The sequence below is a fragment of the Mycena indigotica genome (genome assembly GCF_014461135.1).
Source record: "Mycena indigotica strain 171206Taipei chromosome Unknown Mind.scaff0006, whole genome shotgun sequence".
NCBI lineage: Eukaryota > Fungi > Basidiomycota > Agaricomycetes > Agaricales > Mycenaceae > Mycena > Mycena indigotica.
In genome coordinates, this window is record NW_023503005.1 from 3,122,012 (window position 1) to 3,134,888 (window position 12,877).

Here is a 12,877-nt window from a genome sequence, read left to right on the forward strand (position 1 = left end):
GTGTGCTCCGCTACAACGAGGTGGTATAAATTGTTACCGATACATGGGTAAACTAGCGCTACAATCATGGTCCCCATTCATCGAGGACAAACGGAGTAACAAGCTCATAGGTATCTTCATTCCCCCCGCCTTTGCCCTTCTTGCCCCGCCTGTCCTTCCTGCCAAGTTTCTTCAGCAGCCCGCCCATCCTGCTCCTTTCGTCATCCCCCTTGAGATCGGTCGTAGGATAGCACGTCTCGAGCATTTTAGCCAGTTTGCGCACACCACTGCCGCTGTCGCTCATCTGCCTCCGTGATTCTTCCAGTGCGGCTTGAAGGTACAAAGCCATATTGGGAAACGAGATCGGGAGCGCAGGAAACGGCACGTTATTTGTTGCTGGTATGGTGTAACACTTCGATAAAGGCGTGTCGGCGCTGTCGCGGAGAAGCGCGGGCAGACTTGACAGAGTATACGACCAAGGAAGAACATCGACATCGCCATTGGTGAATTTGCGCGAGTTTGGCATCGAAGCTGGCACCGGATGGTCAATTGTGAACCAGAGAATGGCCCGCCAGTCTGGAGTCACGGGGTTGAGCCGAACGAATTGGACTACTGTCCGCAGATGCATTTCGGACGAGCGGGCCACTGCTAATGCTTCGACGGTTGGTTCGAATCTTGTCCCACTTAGCCTGGCCATCAACTTCAAAAGATGCCGCCAACTGGGCGCTTGCAAATGAAGGGGAGGACAGCGCCCATATGGCAGCGAGACAATGTTAGGCATCGAGCCTGACAGTGGGACTAAATGTGATGTTATCATGGGCGCGACGAAGCCGATCGCTAGTAACATTGAGAGAAGGATAGACGACAGGTAAAACCAACTCACAGACACCTAGCAACAGATCCGCGTCGACATACTGGCTCGCGTTTGGGGACCTGCCTTCGCTCTCCTCACTCCCAGGCGTAAGGGCTTCTAATATTGGCGTTGACCGGGAACTTGCGAGGTCAATGTTGATAACTTTCTTGGTATCCACAGGACTTTCTAGGCTGCTATCGACCCAAGTCAAGAATTCCCCACCCGGCTTCAACTTGGGGAGATCGGCCGGTTCGAGTTTGGGTAAATCCAGTGGTGGTGGCTTTGTCTGAACGGGAATATCCGGTGGTTCCTCGGGAGGGCTTTCTTGCTCTTCTCGTGTCAGCTTCTCCTCCTCCGCAGCCAGTTTGAGCGCGAACTTCTCGTCCGCAGCCAGGCCATTGCTCGGCAAAGGAATAGGACTTGGTGGGAATGAAGATTGAGTTGGGGTATCTTGGGCAGCGAGCATCCGTGCGAAAGTCTCGTCGTCCATATATTGCGATTGGGGGAATTCAGACTCCATCGGCGTTAGTACAATCATCATGGCTGAAGTTAGATGTGAGGGTCCGTCCTCTGTTGAATGAGGCCCCAGAGAATGCGACCATGCATTTGGGGAAAGCGAGGCCTCCATGGCCCGTGCGAGGTCGGCTTCCTCCTGGCTCTGTATTTTCTGCTCAAGTCTCTCCTTCCTGCCATAGAGCTAGGTTGAAACATGATAGAAACAAAGCCGCAACACACCTTAGCGACTCAGCCTGGGAGAGGGCAATGACCGCAGCCAACTGGGCAAGTTCAGCATCGTCGTCGTCGTCGTTCCGAGAGGGCTCCGGTGCCGATTTCGAGTGCTGGCCGAGTTCTGGTCGGGTTGTTGTTTCGACAATGGGCGGTGGGGGAAGTGGAATTTGTGGGGGCTCTGTCTTTGGCGGAATGGGAGGCTCGCTAACCCGACGTGGTGGAGAGAGCAGTGGCTTGGGCGGAATCGCTGGTGGTGCAGCAAGCGGATGGGGAACTGTCCGGTTTCGGCGGAGCGAAGGTGGCTCTGGCGGTCGGGGTGGAATAAGAGGGGGACTGGGCATTGATGGGGGCAGAAATAATAGCTCTGGCCCGTGTATTGACGAGCGCGCTGCTACTGAGTGGGCGGCGCGGAGAAGGGCTGGGTGAGATGTGGCCCCGGCCGGCGCATCATCTGATGTTTCCGGGCTTGGCCAAGAGGCTGGAGCTCTATTAGTTCACCCCAAACACTGAACTGAGCCATACCAGCCGCCCAGGGATTGTGCATCGTGACGGCAAGATGCAACTCGAAATTGATCATAGCTTTCTAAAATAGGACCATAGTAGATCTTCAACTTTCTAAAGCATATAGCCTTGTAAGTACATGAATGAGGCAGTTTATCTGCTATTGCTGATCTGAGAACCCAATTTTGGCTGTTCTGGAGAAGATGTAGGCAAATTTGATAAAATAAAGTCCTTCGGATGAGTGCTATATAGTTTCACAGAAGGCCAAAGCTTCTCAGTGTGCAAGCGCTTCAAGGAATTAGGGTAAAATCTGATATGTTGCACCTCTAGATCTGATCATGTCGGAAGCACCGCCGATATAGGCACTTGGAAGGGCAGAAATTCAATATTTTGTGCGAGGTGCCATGCAAACTGTAAGTCATTACTGCGCAAGCTCTTTCCCTCTTGAGAGTTCAGCAACATATCGAGTCCTAATCTAATCTGCAGGTACAACTACCGTATGACTAAGAAAATCGCGGGCACAGATCACCTCACAGTCCGCAATTCCAGCTGCCTGCCCGCGGATGGTGTCCATTATCAGCTTGGCCTCGTCGTCGCCATCCTCATCAGCAGCATATTTGGTCGAGAAGTGGTTCAGGATGAGGGTTCTGGCACGAATGCGCTTCGCAAAAGCACCAGCCATCTGCGGTGTTGAATGCCCCCGTGATTTTGTCCTGGCCTCGATCGACTCGTAAGTGTCCTCTTCCTTTGTCCGCGAGTCTACCCCGGGTAAGTGGGCATTTGTGGCCTCATGAATGAGCAGGTGGGCATCCAGCGCCAAAGGCTCGATGGGAGAAGGGTCGTATGTATCGCCTAAAATCACTAGTTTCCGCCCGGGCCGGTTTTGCGGACCTTCGAGGATGGTGCCGTCGTTGAGCTTGACGCGTTTTCCTTCCTGGATGTCGCGCATCACCTTCATGGGCGTGTTCGTCCTCTTCAGTTCTGGGATATACTTTTGGGGGTCGACCTTGCCGGGGAGAGGCGCCTCATTGACCACATAGCCAACACAAGGAACGGAGTGCTGGATCGGCGCGGCGGAGACAGAAATACGTCCGTCAGTGAGGATGTCTCTCCAGAGACCATCGACCTGTTGGATGTTGCGTCCAGATGGCGATTCGGACCGGTGGCGGCGGAGGTTGGTGAAGTCTCCTGTCTTGGGGTCGTCGGGAAAGCGGAGCTCATGCACAACGTATGCGCTGCCGAGCGTGGTATAAGTATGGGTAAGGCTAGAACGAATGTAGGCGCGCGTTCCCAGAGGTCCATAGATTTCGATAGCCTAGTTTTTGGTTAGAAGAGAAAGAAAAAAAAGAGAAGCAGTATAACACACTGGATTGTTCACGTCCAAAAATTGTCTGGGATCCTCCTCTCCCTCCGTGACCCCACCTGAACCATTCAAAAGACCAGCCAGAAGCGGAGTAACACCAAAAATATGGTCCCCTGGAGGATTGTGAAGTTCAATAGAAGAGGTTAACAGAACAACGGACCATGCAAGTGAGTGAGGAAGATCCTATTGATCCTCCCCATTTTTACAACACTCCGTTGCAGTTGCCGCTGCGTTCCCTCTAGAGCACGTTGGACGCGTCGCTTTTGTGTAGGTGTAGACGAGACATACCTCCACAATCAAATAGCCAGACGTCGCTCCCAATGCGCAACGAGAGACACGAATGGCTTCGTGTCGAGGACGGCACCGCCGACGCCGTTCCGAGGAAGGTAATTTCCATCGGGTGAACTTGGGTTTTGCTTGCCATGTAGAAGCGTTTAAGGGACGGGGCAGTAAGACGATGGTGGTTGATGCCGAGTGCAACGCAGAGTCTGAGACGCGCGGCTATAAATCCCATGCACTACTCAGAGAGAGTAATTCTGTCGGGACATGACTCGAAAAGGGAGAGTGTGATCGAAAAATTCGGCCGCAATCACGTCACTTGAGCAAAAAAAAAAAAAAGGGTGGGCAAAAAAGACGGGGCCCTGGCCCAGGATGTCCGTAGCCTGGATCGAACAGGCGGCTCCTCGGATAGATTGAAACACGCTACCACAACGAGGTGATTTAACCACTAATCGATACGGACCGGAATCCAGACCCCAACATGCGTAGATGACACACATTGGCTCACAAGTAACTCTCGCATCTCAGATCAAGTCACGTATCTGTATACTGAAAGTAAATGCATTTCAACATGAAAGCCAAAGCCTAGGGAAAACGATGCTTTAAAAGGTAGTTGGCCGATCAGCTGGATATAGAAAATTTACCTGCAGCAGATATAATAAAGATTAGATAAAGGAAATAAGTTTCCAAGTTTCTATGCATTTTCTGAGGCCTTACTTGTTTGCAAGGCTAAACTTGAGACATATTCCTAGCCTAGCCTAAGAAGTGACTTCCTTCTGAGAGCAAATTCCTAGAATCTAGCTTTTTTATTGCTTCAAACCCTGTTACATTACTCAAATAACAGATAGTGGCAGCCATAAAAACAGTCCTCAAGCTTTTTATGCCAATAACTAATTTTCAGAGACAATTTTTGAGTTTGTGGCATGTGCTCAACTCATGCTAAATACAACTAAGAGACTGACAAGACCCATGATCATGAATTTTTTGAATGTACTTCTTTGGTTACCTCTCATCAGTACTAGTACTACGACTAGAGCAATCCCTCACGTCCAAACTACCCCTAAGCGAGCGCGTGACATCACATCACTGACAACGGGCACGTGAGAACAAACCAACCTCCGTTGATCTTCCGCTTCTCGCACTGGAAGACTCTTGTTGTTACTAACCGCCCCCCGTGGCATCATGGCGCTCAACACATCCCCCCGCAAGGTTATACCGCTCTCCACTGGTGAAGAGACGCGTTCCCGTTGCGAGTCGTTGGCCCCCGGCTTTACCAAGCGCGTGTTTTTCTGTGGGGTTGTCGTGGAGGGGTCTGAGAGTGGCAAGAGGCTTCCTGACGGCGCGTACTCTTTTCTTCCCCCTAGATTCCATGACTTACCTGGGTTGCTTGTGCAGATATTCAAGACCTTGTGCTCTCCTTCGGCGCCACAGTGGCTTCCGGTGCAGATCTAGCGTCTGTGTCTGAACTTAATCCAGACAACTCAGTCAGTCCACCATCTATATCTTAGCTTTCAGCTCACAGGGCACTCTAGGAACGTCCGGCACAGAGGAAACGAGCACTAACCAACACTTCCGCACTGACTTCCAGCATCAACGAGCTGGTGGAGACAGAACGCTCATATGTGAAGCGACTTCGGTCTCTGAAATACGACTATGCGGACCCCCTTCGCAATTTCGCTCGAACCAAGAGCACTGCAATCATCCCTCCTTACGAGGCAAAGACACTCTTCGGCAACGTCGACAACCTGCTTCCCGTCAATGAAGCGTTCTTGACAGACCTAGAGAAGATGCTCGGGCCCAACGGCGAAAGGATGGTTGGCGGTGTCGGGGACGTTGCGCTCCGTCATTTCAAGGAGTTGCGAGGGTTTGAACAGTACAAGCAGTACTACGTCAAACGTGAGGAGGCGCAGCGGATCTTTGAACACGAGATGAACAGAAAGTCGTCACCGTTTGCCGCTTATATCGATGTGTGTCACCCTTCCAAAGTCCAGTCTCGTTTGCTCACACATCTAAAGCGTATCAAATATCAAGCCTCAGAGTCCAGAAACCGCGTTGGCCTCCGTGAACTCCTCATTAACCCGGTCCAACGAATACCTCAATATACGCTGATGTTCCGGACCATGATGAAGCATATGGCTTCAGATGACCCACAACGCGCTAAACTCCTCGAAGCAGACGAACTCGCCAGCAAGATTGCTTTAGCTGAGCTCGACGAAGAAACCAAACGTGCCGCAATTTTCCACTGCCTCGGTGCAGCTATCGACGGGTTTCCCGCTGACCTACGTTCAAGCTCGAGGCGATTCGTAGACTGCATCGACGTCGAGGACATTATTTCCGAAGCTCCCTCGTCATCTTCAGCCTCGGTCAACAGTGCATCCTCGTATTCCCTCAATTGTACTCTTTTCTTGTTCGATGATAAACTCGTCATCGTCAAGAGGCCCGGAAATAGCGACAAAAGCGGACGCGTGCTCGCAGGTTTGGACGAACTGGACAAGTTGACCAAGGGAGCCGGAATTCATCTCAAGAAGAAGACTGGGATGTCCTTCAAAGGTGTTGTTGATGTCACTGAGGTCGTCGCAACCGACATAGGTGGTTCAGGTATGTTCAAAAAAAGCATGTTCCCTTGCAATGGTGCTCATTCCGTTCAAGATTTGAATGTTTACCTGGAGAATCCTCCTTCCATGGATGAGAAGGACCGCGAGCGCTGGACAGGACGGCCGTTCCGCTCCTATACTGTTGTGCAATCAGGCAGTTTTAGCTCTAGCCAAGCTGAGACGGACAAGCAGCGCTTCCTGGAAAACTTGTGGAAGGTCCAAGCAACATATCGTGCTCGAGCCGGGCAGTCTGTTGTGCTTCGTGCAGATGAGATGGAAGTGGAGTCTAAGGGAAGCCGAGTCACTGTTGCTCGCACATACTATAACGTGTACCAACGAACAGCGTTTCTTCAGGAACCGAAGAAGGTCAGAGACTTGAACACGATTTCAATGATCGAATACTGACTGTTGCTAGACCAAAATCGTTGTCCACATCGATGCACATGGTTCTGCAGACAAGATTCCTTTTGGTATGGGGAGCCCACCGTTTGGCGTCATTCGTCTCCAACCCTTGGCTGGTGGTTTGTGTCGTTATAAAGTCACATCAAGCGACCCAAGTGATCCCGGAGAGGAAGACATTGTCCAGACTGCCCGTGTCCCGGCCCGCATCGTGCTAACCAGTTCGCCCTTCCTTATTCGTTTGTTCAAAAATGACTGACGCGCCCCAACAGTCCATCAGTTTGGTTTATTCGAGTTCCGCACTGGCCGAAACTCCCTGCCGGCGACTCCCACCTCTCGCTCCAAAGGCGCCATGTTCAGTTTAGATGCCATTTCGAAAAATCTCTTCAATGCCAGGCCTGGCTCGGCTATGGGTGATTTCTTTGGAGGGACTGTCAGCAGTCACCGACGGACCAAGTCTTCTGTTAGTCGGTCATCGACTTACAGCCAGACGACAGCATCTGGAAGTCTGACAAGGTTTTCACGAAGGTCGAATTCGACTGCAACAACCGTGGATGACGACTCGTGCGGGACGCGATCTTCTTCACGGTCGCGAAACGTCCTGAGGAAGCTGAGCAGGTCACCCGGCGGAACACCCGAGCCGGAAAGTCGGCCGCCGAGTCGTGCATTTTCTCGTTCCGGCTCACGGAGCAGCTCGCGGGCAACGTCGCGGGAACGGGACGGCATGGATTACAGTGATGACGATGACGGCACGATTCTTGATCACGTGCGGGAGATGGACCCCACTGAGCGTGATCTTGCGTTCCAGCTTGCTTTGGCTCGGAAGAATAGCCAGAACCAGCATGGCAGGTCGCTTCCTGCTGTGCCTCTGCAAAATCCGTCGGAAGAGACGATTTACGAAGGTATCGTGTGTTTATATTTTTCTCGGTTTGTACCCTGAGCAAATTTCAGATGATCAACCCCCCGCCCCCCTCCTGCGACCTTCCAAAGACGCAACACCACGACCAGATTCCTCTCACTCCAACCGAATAGACTCCCCGCCTCGCCAGGGTAGATCACACTCAATAGAACGGCGACCCTTAGGTCCTCGAAGTCCGTCTCCGCTTCCACCAGTGAACCCACCAGAGCTGCGGTCCATGGATCAAGACCTGGCTATAGAAAATACAGGGAAGCTTCAGCGTTCAGCCCCGGTCCGCGCGACTGGTATCCCACGGAGTAAACGACAACCTTTGTTCCCCGCTGGCAATATAGACGCTACTCCGAAACCTTTGGGTGGAACGGGTAGTGCTGGCTTCATCGAACCACTGTCCATCAAGAAGAAAACCTCCGTGCATAGCTCGGAGTCGGTCACGGACAGGAAACCACCTCGAAACTCCCCGTTATCCAGAGCGAAGACAGTCGATTCTCCGCGAAGGGTGTCCCCTCAGGTCCGCGCAACACGAGCTATTTCAATGCGCAACAGTCCTGCCAAGAGCGATGGGCCGCATCGATTGGTGCAACTCTCGCAAATGACTAAAGAAGATGTTGGTCGTGATTGGTTTCCGCTGCTGTTGAACTGACATTGAGCAGGTCGACTCATCCCACCGTGCTCTCAAACGCATAAAGCTTGAGATTGAAACCCTCGCAACTGATCCACTTCCAGAAGAAATCATACGACCGTCGTCACCGAGCAAAGCACTGCGCACTCCCCAGCGCGCTGGTGCGGCACCAATGGTAGATATTTCCTTTTACTTTAGAGTTGATTATTCATCGGCATTTGTAGACTCAGGCAGCGATTGACCGATTGGAAGAAATGCGGCAACTGATTGGTCAGAGAAACGACGGAGGAACACCACGTCGTCCACTGAGCATGGCGGTTGGGACACCCACCCGCAATACCAACTCGATCAGGTCAACAGACGATGTCCGTCGCAATCTCAGTGTTTTGGCGGGTGATGCGGAAGGTAACCTGGCACGAGCCGCTTCCAACCATGATTCACTACAGAGTGGTATCCAGCAGCTGGCCGACGACCTAAAGGATGTGGGTTCTATATTTGATTTGCCTCCCAAGCCACATATTCACGTGACCGCGTAGAAATCAGCCGAATTGGAGAGAACTCGTCTGGATCTCCAAAACTCACGACGTCAGTGCGAGCTCGTCAAGAGCTTGCTAGATGACGCGACTGCGGAGAAGGAGATCATGTATGAGGTAGATTTTCTCTTTCTTTTGCCAATTGATGTGTGCTGAATATTCGCTCCAAGGCCTTCAACGAGGAGTTGGAGGGCATGTACAATGACGCAAATCTCCCGGATGACGAGGCATGGGCGTCAATGTCGGACGATCTCCGGAAGACCAAAGAGGGGCGGAATGCCCTGAGTAAAGAAAACTCGTCAGTTTTGTTTCCCTATCTTATCTCCTGCACGTGACTGATGTGATGTAGGCAACTGAAGAGGCGATTAGCTGAACTTGAGTTACAACAAGAAGAGTAACTCTCTTTGTCCCTTTCTTTTGTAGATGCTCATGACCGCACGACAGGTGGCGTTCGTTATTGAAGGCTCACGGCCTCATCCCCTGACCTCTTAGACTGGCGCTGTATTTGTAGTTTCCCATCTATTTGCATTTTGTCTTCAATTAAAGTCTAACCAAAAATGTGAGCGAATGTGTGGTGTGTGTAGTACAAATGGAATGGATATGCATGCAGGGTATGGGCTTCTAGAATAGTAGTACAAATGGAAAGGAATGGGAGCAGTCTTAGGCAGAAAGACCTTTGAGACGTTTGAATATCGAACTTCTCTTGTTTATGGACCCAAGCTCCGTGTTGTTGTTTGAAAATGAGTGTCTGGGAGTCATTGGGGCGCCAGTTGACAATATACGCAGTTGATTGCGCGATAGTGTTCGACTGGGCGTTGGGGAAGAATGAGTGACTGGGCTGGTAGTAGGTGATTCCAATGACAGGGTCGGGGGAGGCAATGGGGAGGACGACATCTCAGGCATATTCTCGTCTGAAGGAATACTGCGTGTCCGTCGGTGTCGCGATCCCTTTGTCCACAATGTGCGAATGCCTTGTGTCATCGTCTTGTAGGTATTCATACTGGGCTTTGAATGCTGACTGGCCGTTGTAGTCGTTGGAGACACCGAGCGCGATCCTCCTGACGAGGTGTTGCTGGTCAATGACGACTTTTGCGACCGGGTTCGCAGCTCAAAAGGCGACTCGAGTGTTGTGGGGCTGGTTGGTGTGGAAGGAATAGATGACGATTGCGAAAAGGGGGAGCTAGAAACGCTGATGGGTTGAAAGATGCTCTCGGCCTCAGATGCTGACATAATTGTCAGCCTTTGAGGACGCCGCCTTGGCGGGCCACGCAGCGATGTGGCCTTTTTAGATGGTATCACAGGAGGGTCGTCTTGCGCGCTTCGTCTCCGAGGAACACGGACACTTTCGTGCTTGGAAAGACGGTTTTTGGTAAGGCTCGTCAGGCTCAGAGCCGAGTTGGAACGCGAGAAGCCAGAACCAGAGCCCGATATTCGAAGAATCCGCGGAGCCTGGAAAAGCTCGTCGCGGGTACCAAAACGGGCCGCCACTATCGGCTCCGAAACTACATCCTGTAGGCCTTGGTCCACTAATGACCTCGCAGCAGGGGAAGAACGCCGAATGATAATCGTGTCGCCATCGGAATTAGCGGTTAACTTGGCTGCGACGGATGCAGAGGATGAGCGACGACTTGTGACCACCTCCGGGGCCTTATTGGGCATATCCACCTTGACTGCGCTGTGAACCGCAACCTCGTTCCTGAAAACAGCCAAAACAGACTCCTTCAGATCCTCGTGGTCATCATCTTGGGCAAGTTCTGGGAGCGATTGGATGGTTGGCAGAGGGTTGATGATCTCATAAGGTTCATCAAGGGTTGAGGGAACCATTTCGCCTTTACCATCGAGATGAAGGCTCGAGGTGGGTTCATTGATCCACTCAGGCGGGTGAAGTCGCGACTCTCGGATAGAAGTCAGCCAAACATCCTTTTCCCTGATGGCAATTGAGTCATTGTATTGAGGCTTTTCGTCGCGTCCTCACCTCTGGCATGCTGCAGTCAAGTCGAATTGATGACCTCGGTAGATCAGACTGAAGGTACACGGTAGCGAAGCTGCGAAAGTTCAGATGTTTTCTGGAGAACCAACGAAGGTAAAAACCCACTGTCTTCCTCCTCCTGCTCGATAACATCAAAGTCTGCAAGTGGAAACCAGTGACGTGGTTCATACTTGTTTTTGGACACTTTGACGAGGATCAAGTAGCCACCGAGATACAAGAAAGCCCCGAGATATTTGGCATTGACGTTTATCCCACTACCCGTCGGTTTTGATGACTGATAATGCATAACGTCCAGCGACCCTGCCAAAAGACATATTCCGAGGGAAGACAGGAAACTTGGAGTCAATATTTGAAACGTCGGCGAGCTCAAGTTCATGGCTGCCATATGGGAAGTGGCCATCGTGGGGTGAGCCAGGGTAATACGGGAGATAATGAGGGACGACTGCATTTGGACATTCTGCCGATGCCGAGCTTCGTCGACAGCGCTGGCAACGTGGCGCATTGCTTTAGTAGCACTTTCGACGACGACATTGACGTGAGCGTGAAGAAATGGGTGTCCCAGTTGTCGAAGCTTAGCACCGGGCCGAAGTTGATCAAGTAAGAGCGGGTAGCGACATATCCTCTGAATCGGTTTGATCATGTAATCGAGGAAAGCGAGACGGTGACGTCCTTCTCCCGAGCTGTCTTTCGAGTTGGTCCGCGAATGCGCTTTGCGGGCGCCTTCGATGGAGGTAAGCGACCTTGTTCGTTTACGATCGCTGACGGTCATAATAGAAGGCGGAACCGATCTCTCATTGCCTTCAGAATGAGATCGCGCAGCCTCGGGTGAAGAAGCCTCCGGTAAATCGGTCATATTGAGCGAGACCAACGCACACTGCTGCTCAAAAGCCTCCCATTCGCCGGCATATTGGGTCTGGACACGGTGTATTAACACGAGGGCTTCCGGATGACCGCTGCAAAAGGTTTGATATGCGTCGAAACGGGATGCCTAAGTGAGTGTTGAGAAGTGCAGATAGTAACATCGTGTTAGCACTCACTTCAGTGGCAAATTTGGTAGATACTACCGAAATGGCATCGTCAAGGTTATGAATTTGAGGCTTATCACTGGTCAACGCAGGATCGGATTCCATCGTAAATCCGAATGGAGAGAGGGCAACACAGAGTTCCTGTACGAAGTTTTCATGTAGTTGGAGAACTTGTTCGACGTTGCGAGCGAGTATATCCACCTCTCGACTGGTGAAGAGTGGGCGTGCGGAGGACTTGGGCTTCGTGCTAATGCTTGTCAAGGGATTCAGTCCTTGGTCAGAGAGAACGGTAGTCATCGTCTTGGGTAGGTGGGTTGTCGAGCTGTTTCTCGAGGGGGAAAGACTGAAAGTTGATTGTGTGCGACAAAGGGTTGGGAGATGACGCAGATAGACCTGAACGACGGAGATCAAGAATGGATCAAGCAAGAATTGAATAAAAATACCGAGAATAATATACGCAAGTCGGCGAGATAGCTGACTTCGGTGGCCAAGAGTTCCATGAGGGCATGGAAACGCCTAATATCGTCTTTCGCTTTCTCCAATTGCGACTCGTCCACATCTTCTTGCCGATATAACGAGGTTATTGGTTGTTGGACGAGAGGATCAGAAAGAGCCCGTGGACGACGTGGTCCGAAACAATGGGAGCCTGTAGTTGGAGGCGCGGGACATGATACCGAAGGCGAAAGTGGTGAGGAAGGAGTAACGCATGTCACAGAGCGGCGGATGTGATTTCCAGGAGGAGTCGGAGGAATTGCTATCCAAGTTGGTAGAACTCGAAGGAGATGGACATCTTCGGCAGGAGTGCTAGTAGGGAGTGCCTCGCCAGCGACCATAGCTGATGTTGGAGTGCAAATTGGAGAAGAGGCGATTGGAGGAAGTGGTAGGAAGCCTTTGATGCTAAGACGATGCTCAGGCGAGCCTCGTAGAGACCGTCTGTTTCTGAGAGAAGGTTGCATGGTGGTGGGGGAAAGGTGAAGAGCCGCAACGGCTCGGCGTAGTTGTGGTCCGCCTGCAGAAAGGGGTTCTCTTTCTCGATCTGTTACCTAGGCCATTGCGCTTTTGAGAGCTAGCTGAGACATGGCGACATGACTATG

At 51.7% G+C, this 12,877-nt stretch overlaps 4 protein-coding genes across 4 annotated transcripts; 1 reads left to right on the forward strand and 3 right to left on the reverse strand.

Moving 5' to 3' along the window:
• Positions 1-64: 64 nt before the first annotated feature.
• Positions 65-2,105, reverse strand: MIND_00747300 (uncharacterized protein; the record flags this gene model as incomplete). The annotated part of the gene is made up of 4 exons (XM_037364171.1): positions 65-816; positions 863-1,518; positions 1,568-2,039; positions 2,084-2,105. 4 exons carry the CDS (start codon positions 2,103-2,105, stop codon positions 65-67), a joined length of 1,902 nt encoding a protein of 633 aa, XP_037219815.1.
• Positions 2,106-2,537: 432 nt separating this feature from the next.
• On the reverse strand, positions 2,538-3,939 carry MIND_00747400 (uncharacterized protein; the record flags this gene model as incomplete). Its single annotated transcript, XM_037364172.1, has 4 exons — positions 2,538-3,377; positions 3,429-3,538; positions 3,586-3,663; positions 3,714-3,939. 4 exons carry the CDS (start codon positions 3,937-3,939, stop codon positions 2,538-2,540), a joined length of 1,254 nt encoding a protein of 417 aa, XP_037219816.1.
• Positions 3,940-4,886: 947 nt separating this feature from the next.
• On the forward strand, positions 4,887-9,252 carry MIND_00747500 (DH domain-containing protein; the record flags this gene model as incomplete). Its single annotated transcript, XM_037364173.1, has 14 exons — positions 4,887-4,995; positions 5,100-5,188; positions 5,237-5,671; positions 5,720-6,302; positions 6,354-6,664; positions 6,714-6,918; positions 6,970-7,599; positions 7,649-8,220; positions 8,267-8,410; positions 8,460-8,717; positions 8,772-8,885; positions 8,939-9,066; positions 9,118-9,162; positions 9,213-9,252. 14 exons carry the CDS (start codon positions 4,887-4,889, stop codon positions 9,250-9,252), a joined length of 3,663 nt encoding a protein of 1,220 aa, XP_037219817.1.
• Positions 9,253-9,428: 176 nt separating this feature from the next.
• Positions 9,429-12,739, reverse strand: MIND_00747600 (DH domain-containing protein; the record flags this gene model as incomplete). Its single annotated transcript, XM_037364174.1, has 5 exons — positions 9,429-10,695; positions 10,744-10,813; positions 10,864-11,746; positions 11,796-12,176; positions 12,227-12,739. The coding sequence occupies 5 exons, from the start codon at positions 12,737-12,739 to the stop codon at positions 9,429-9,431; spliced, it is 3,114 nt and encodes a 1,037-aa protein (XP_037219818.1).
• Between the last annotated feature and the right edge of the window lie 138 nt (positions 12,740-12,877).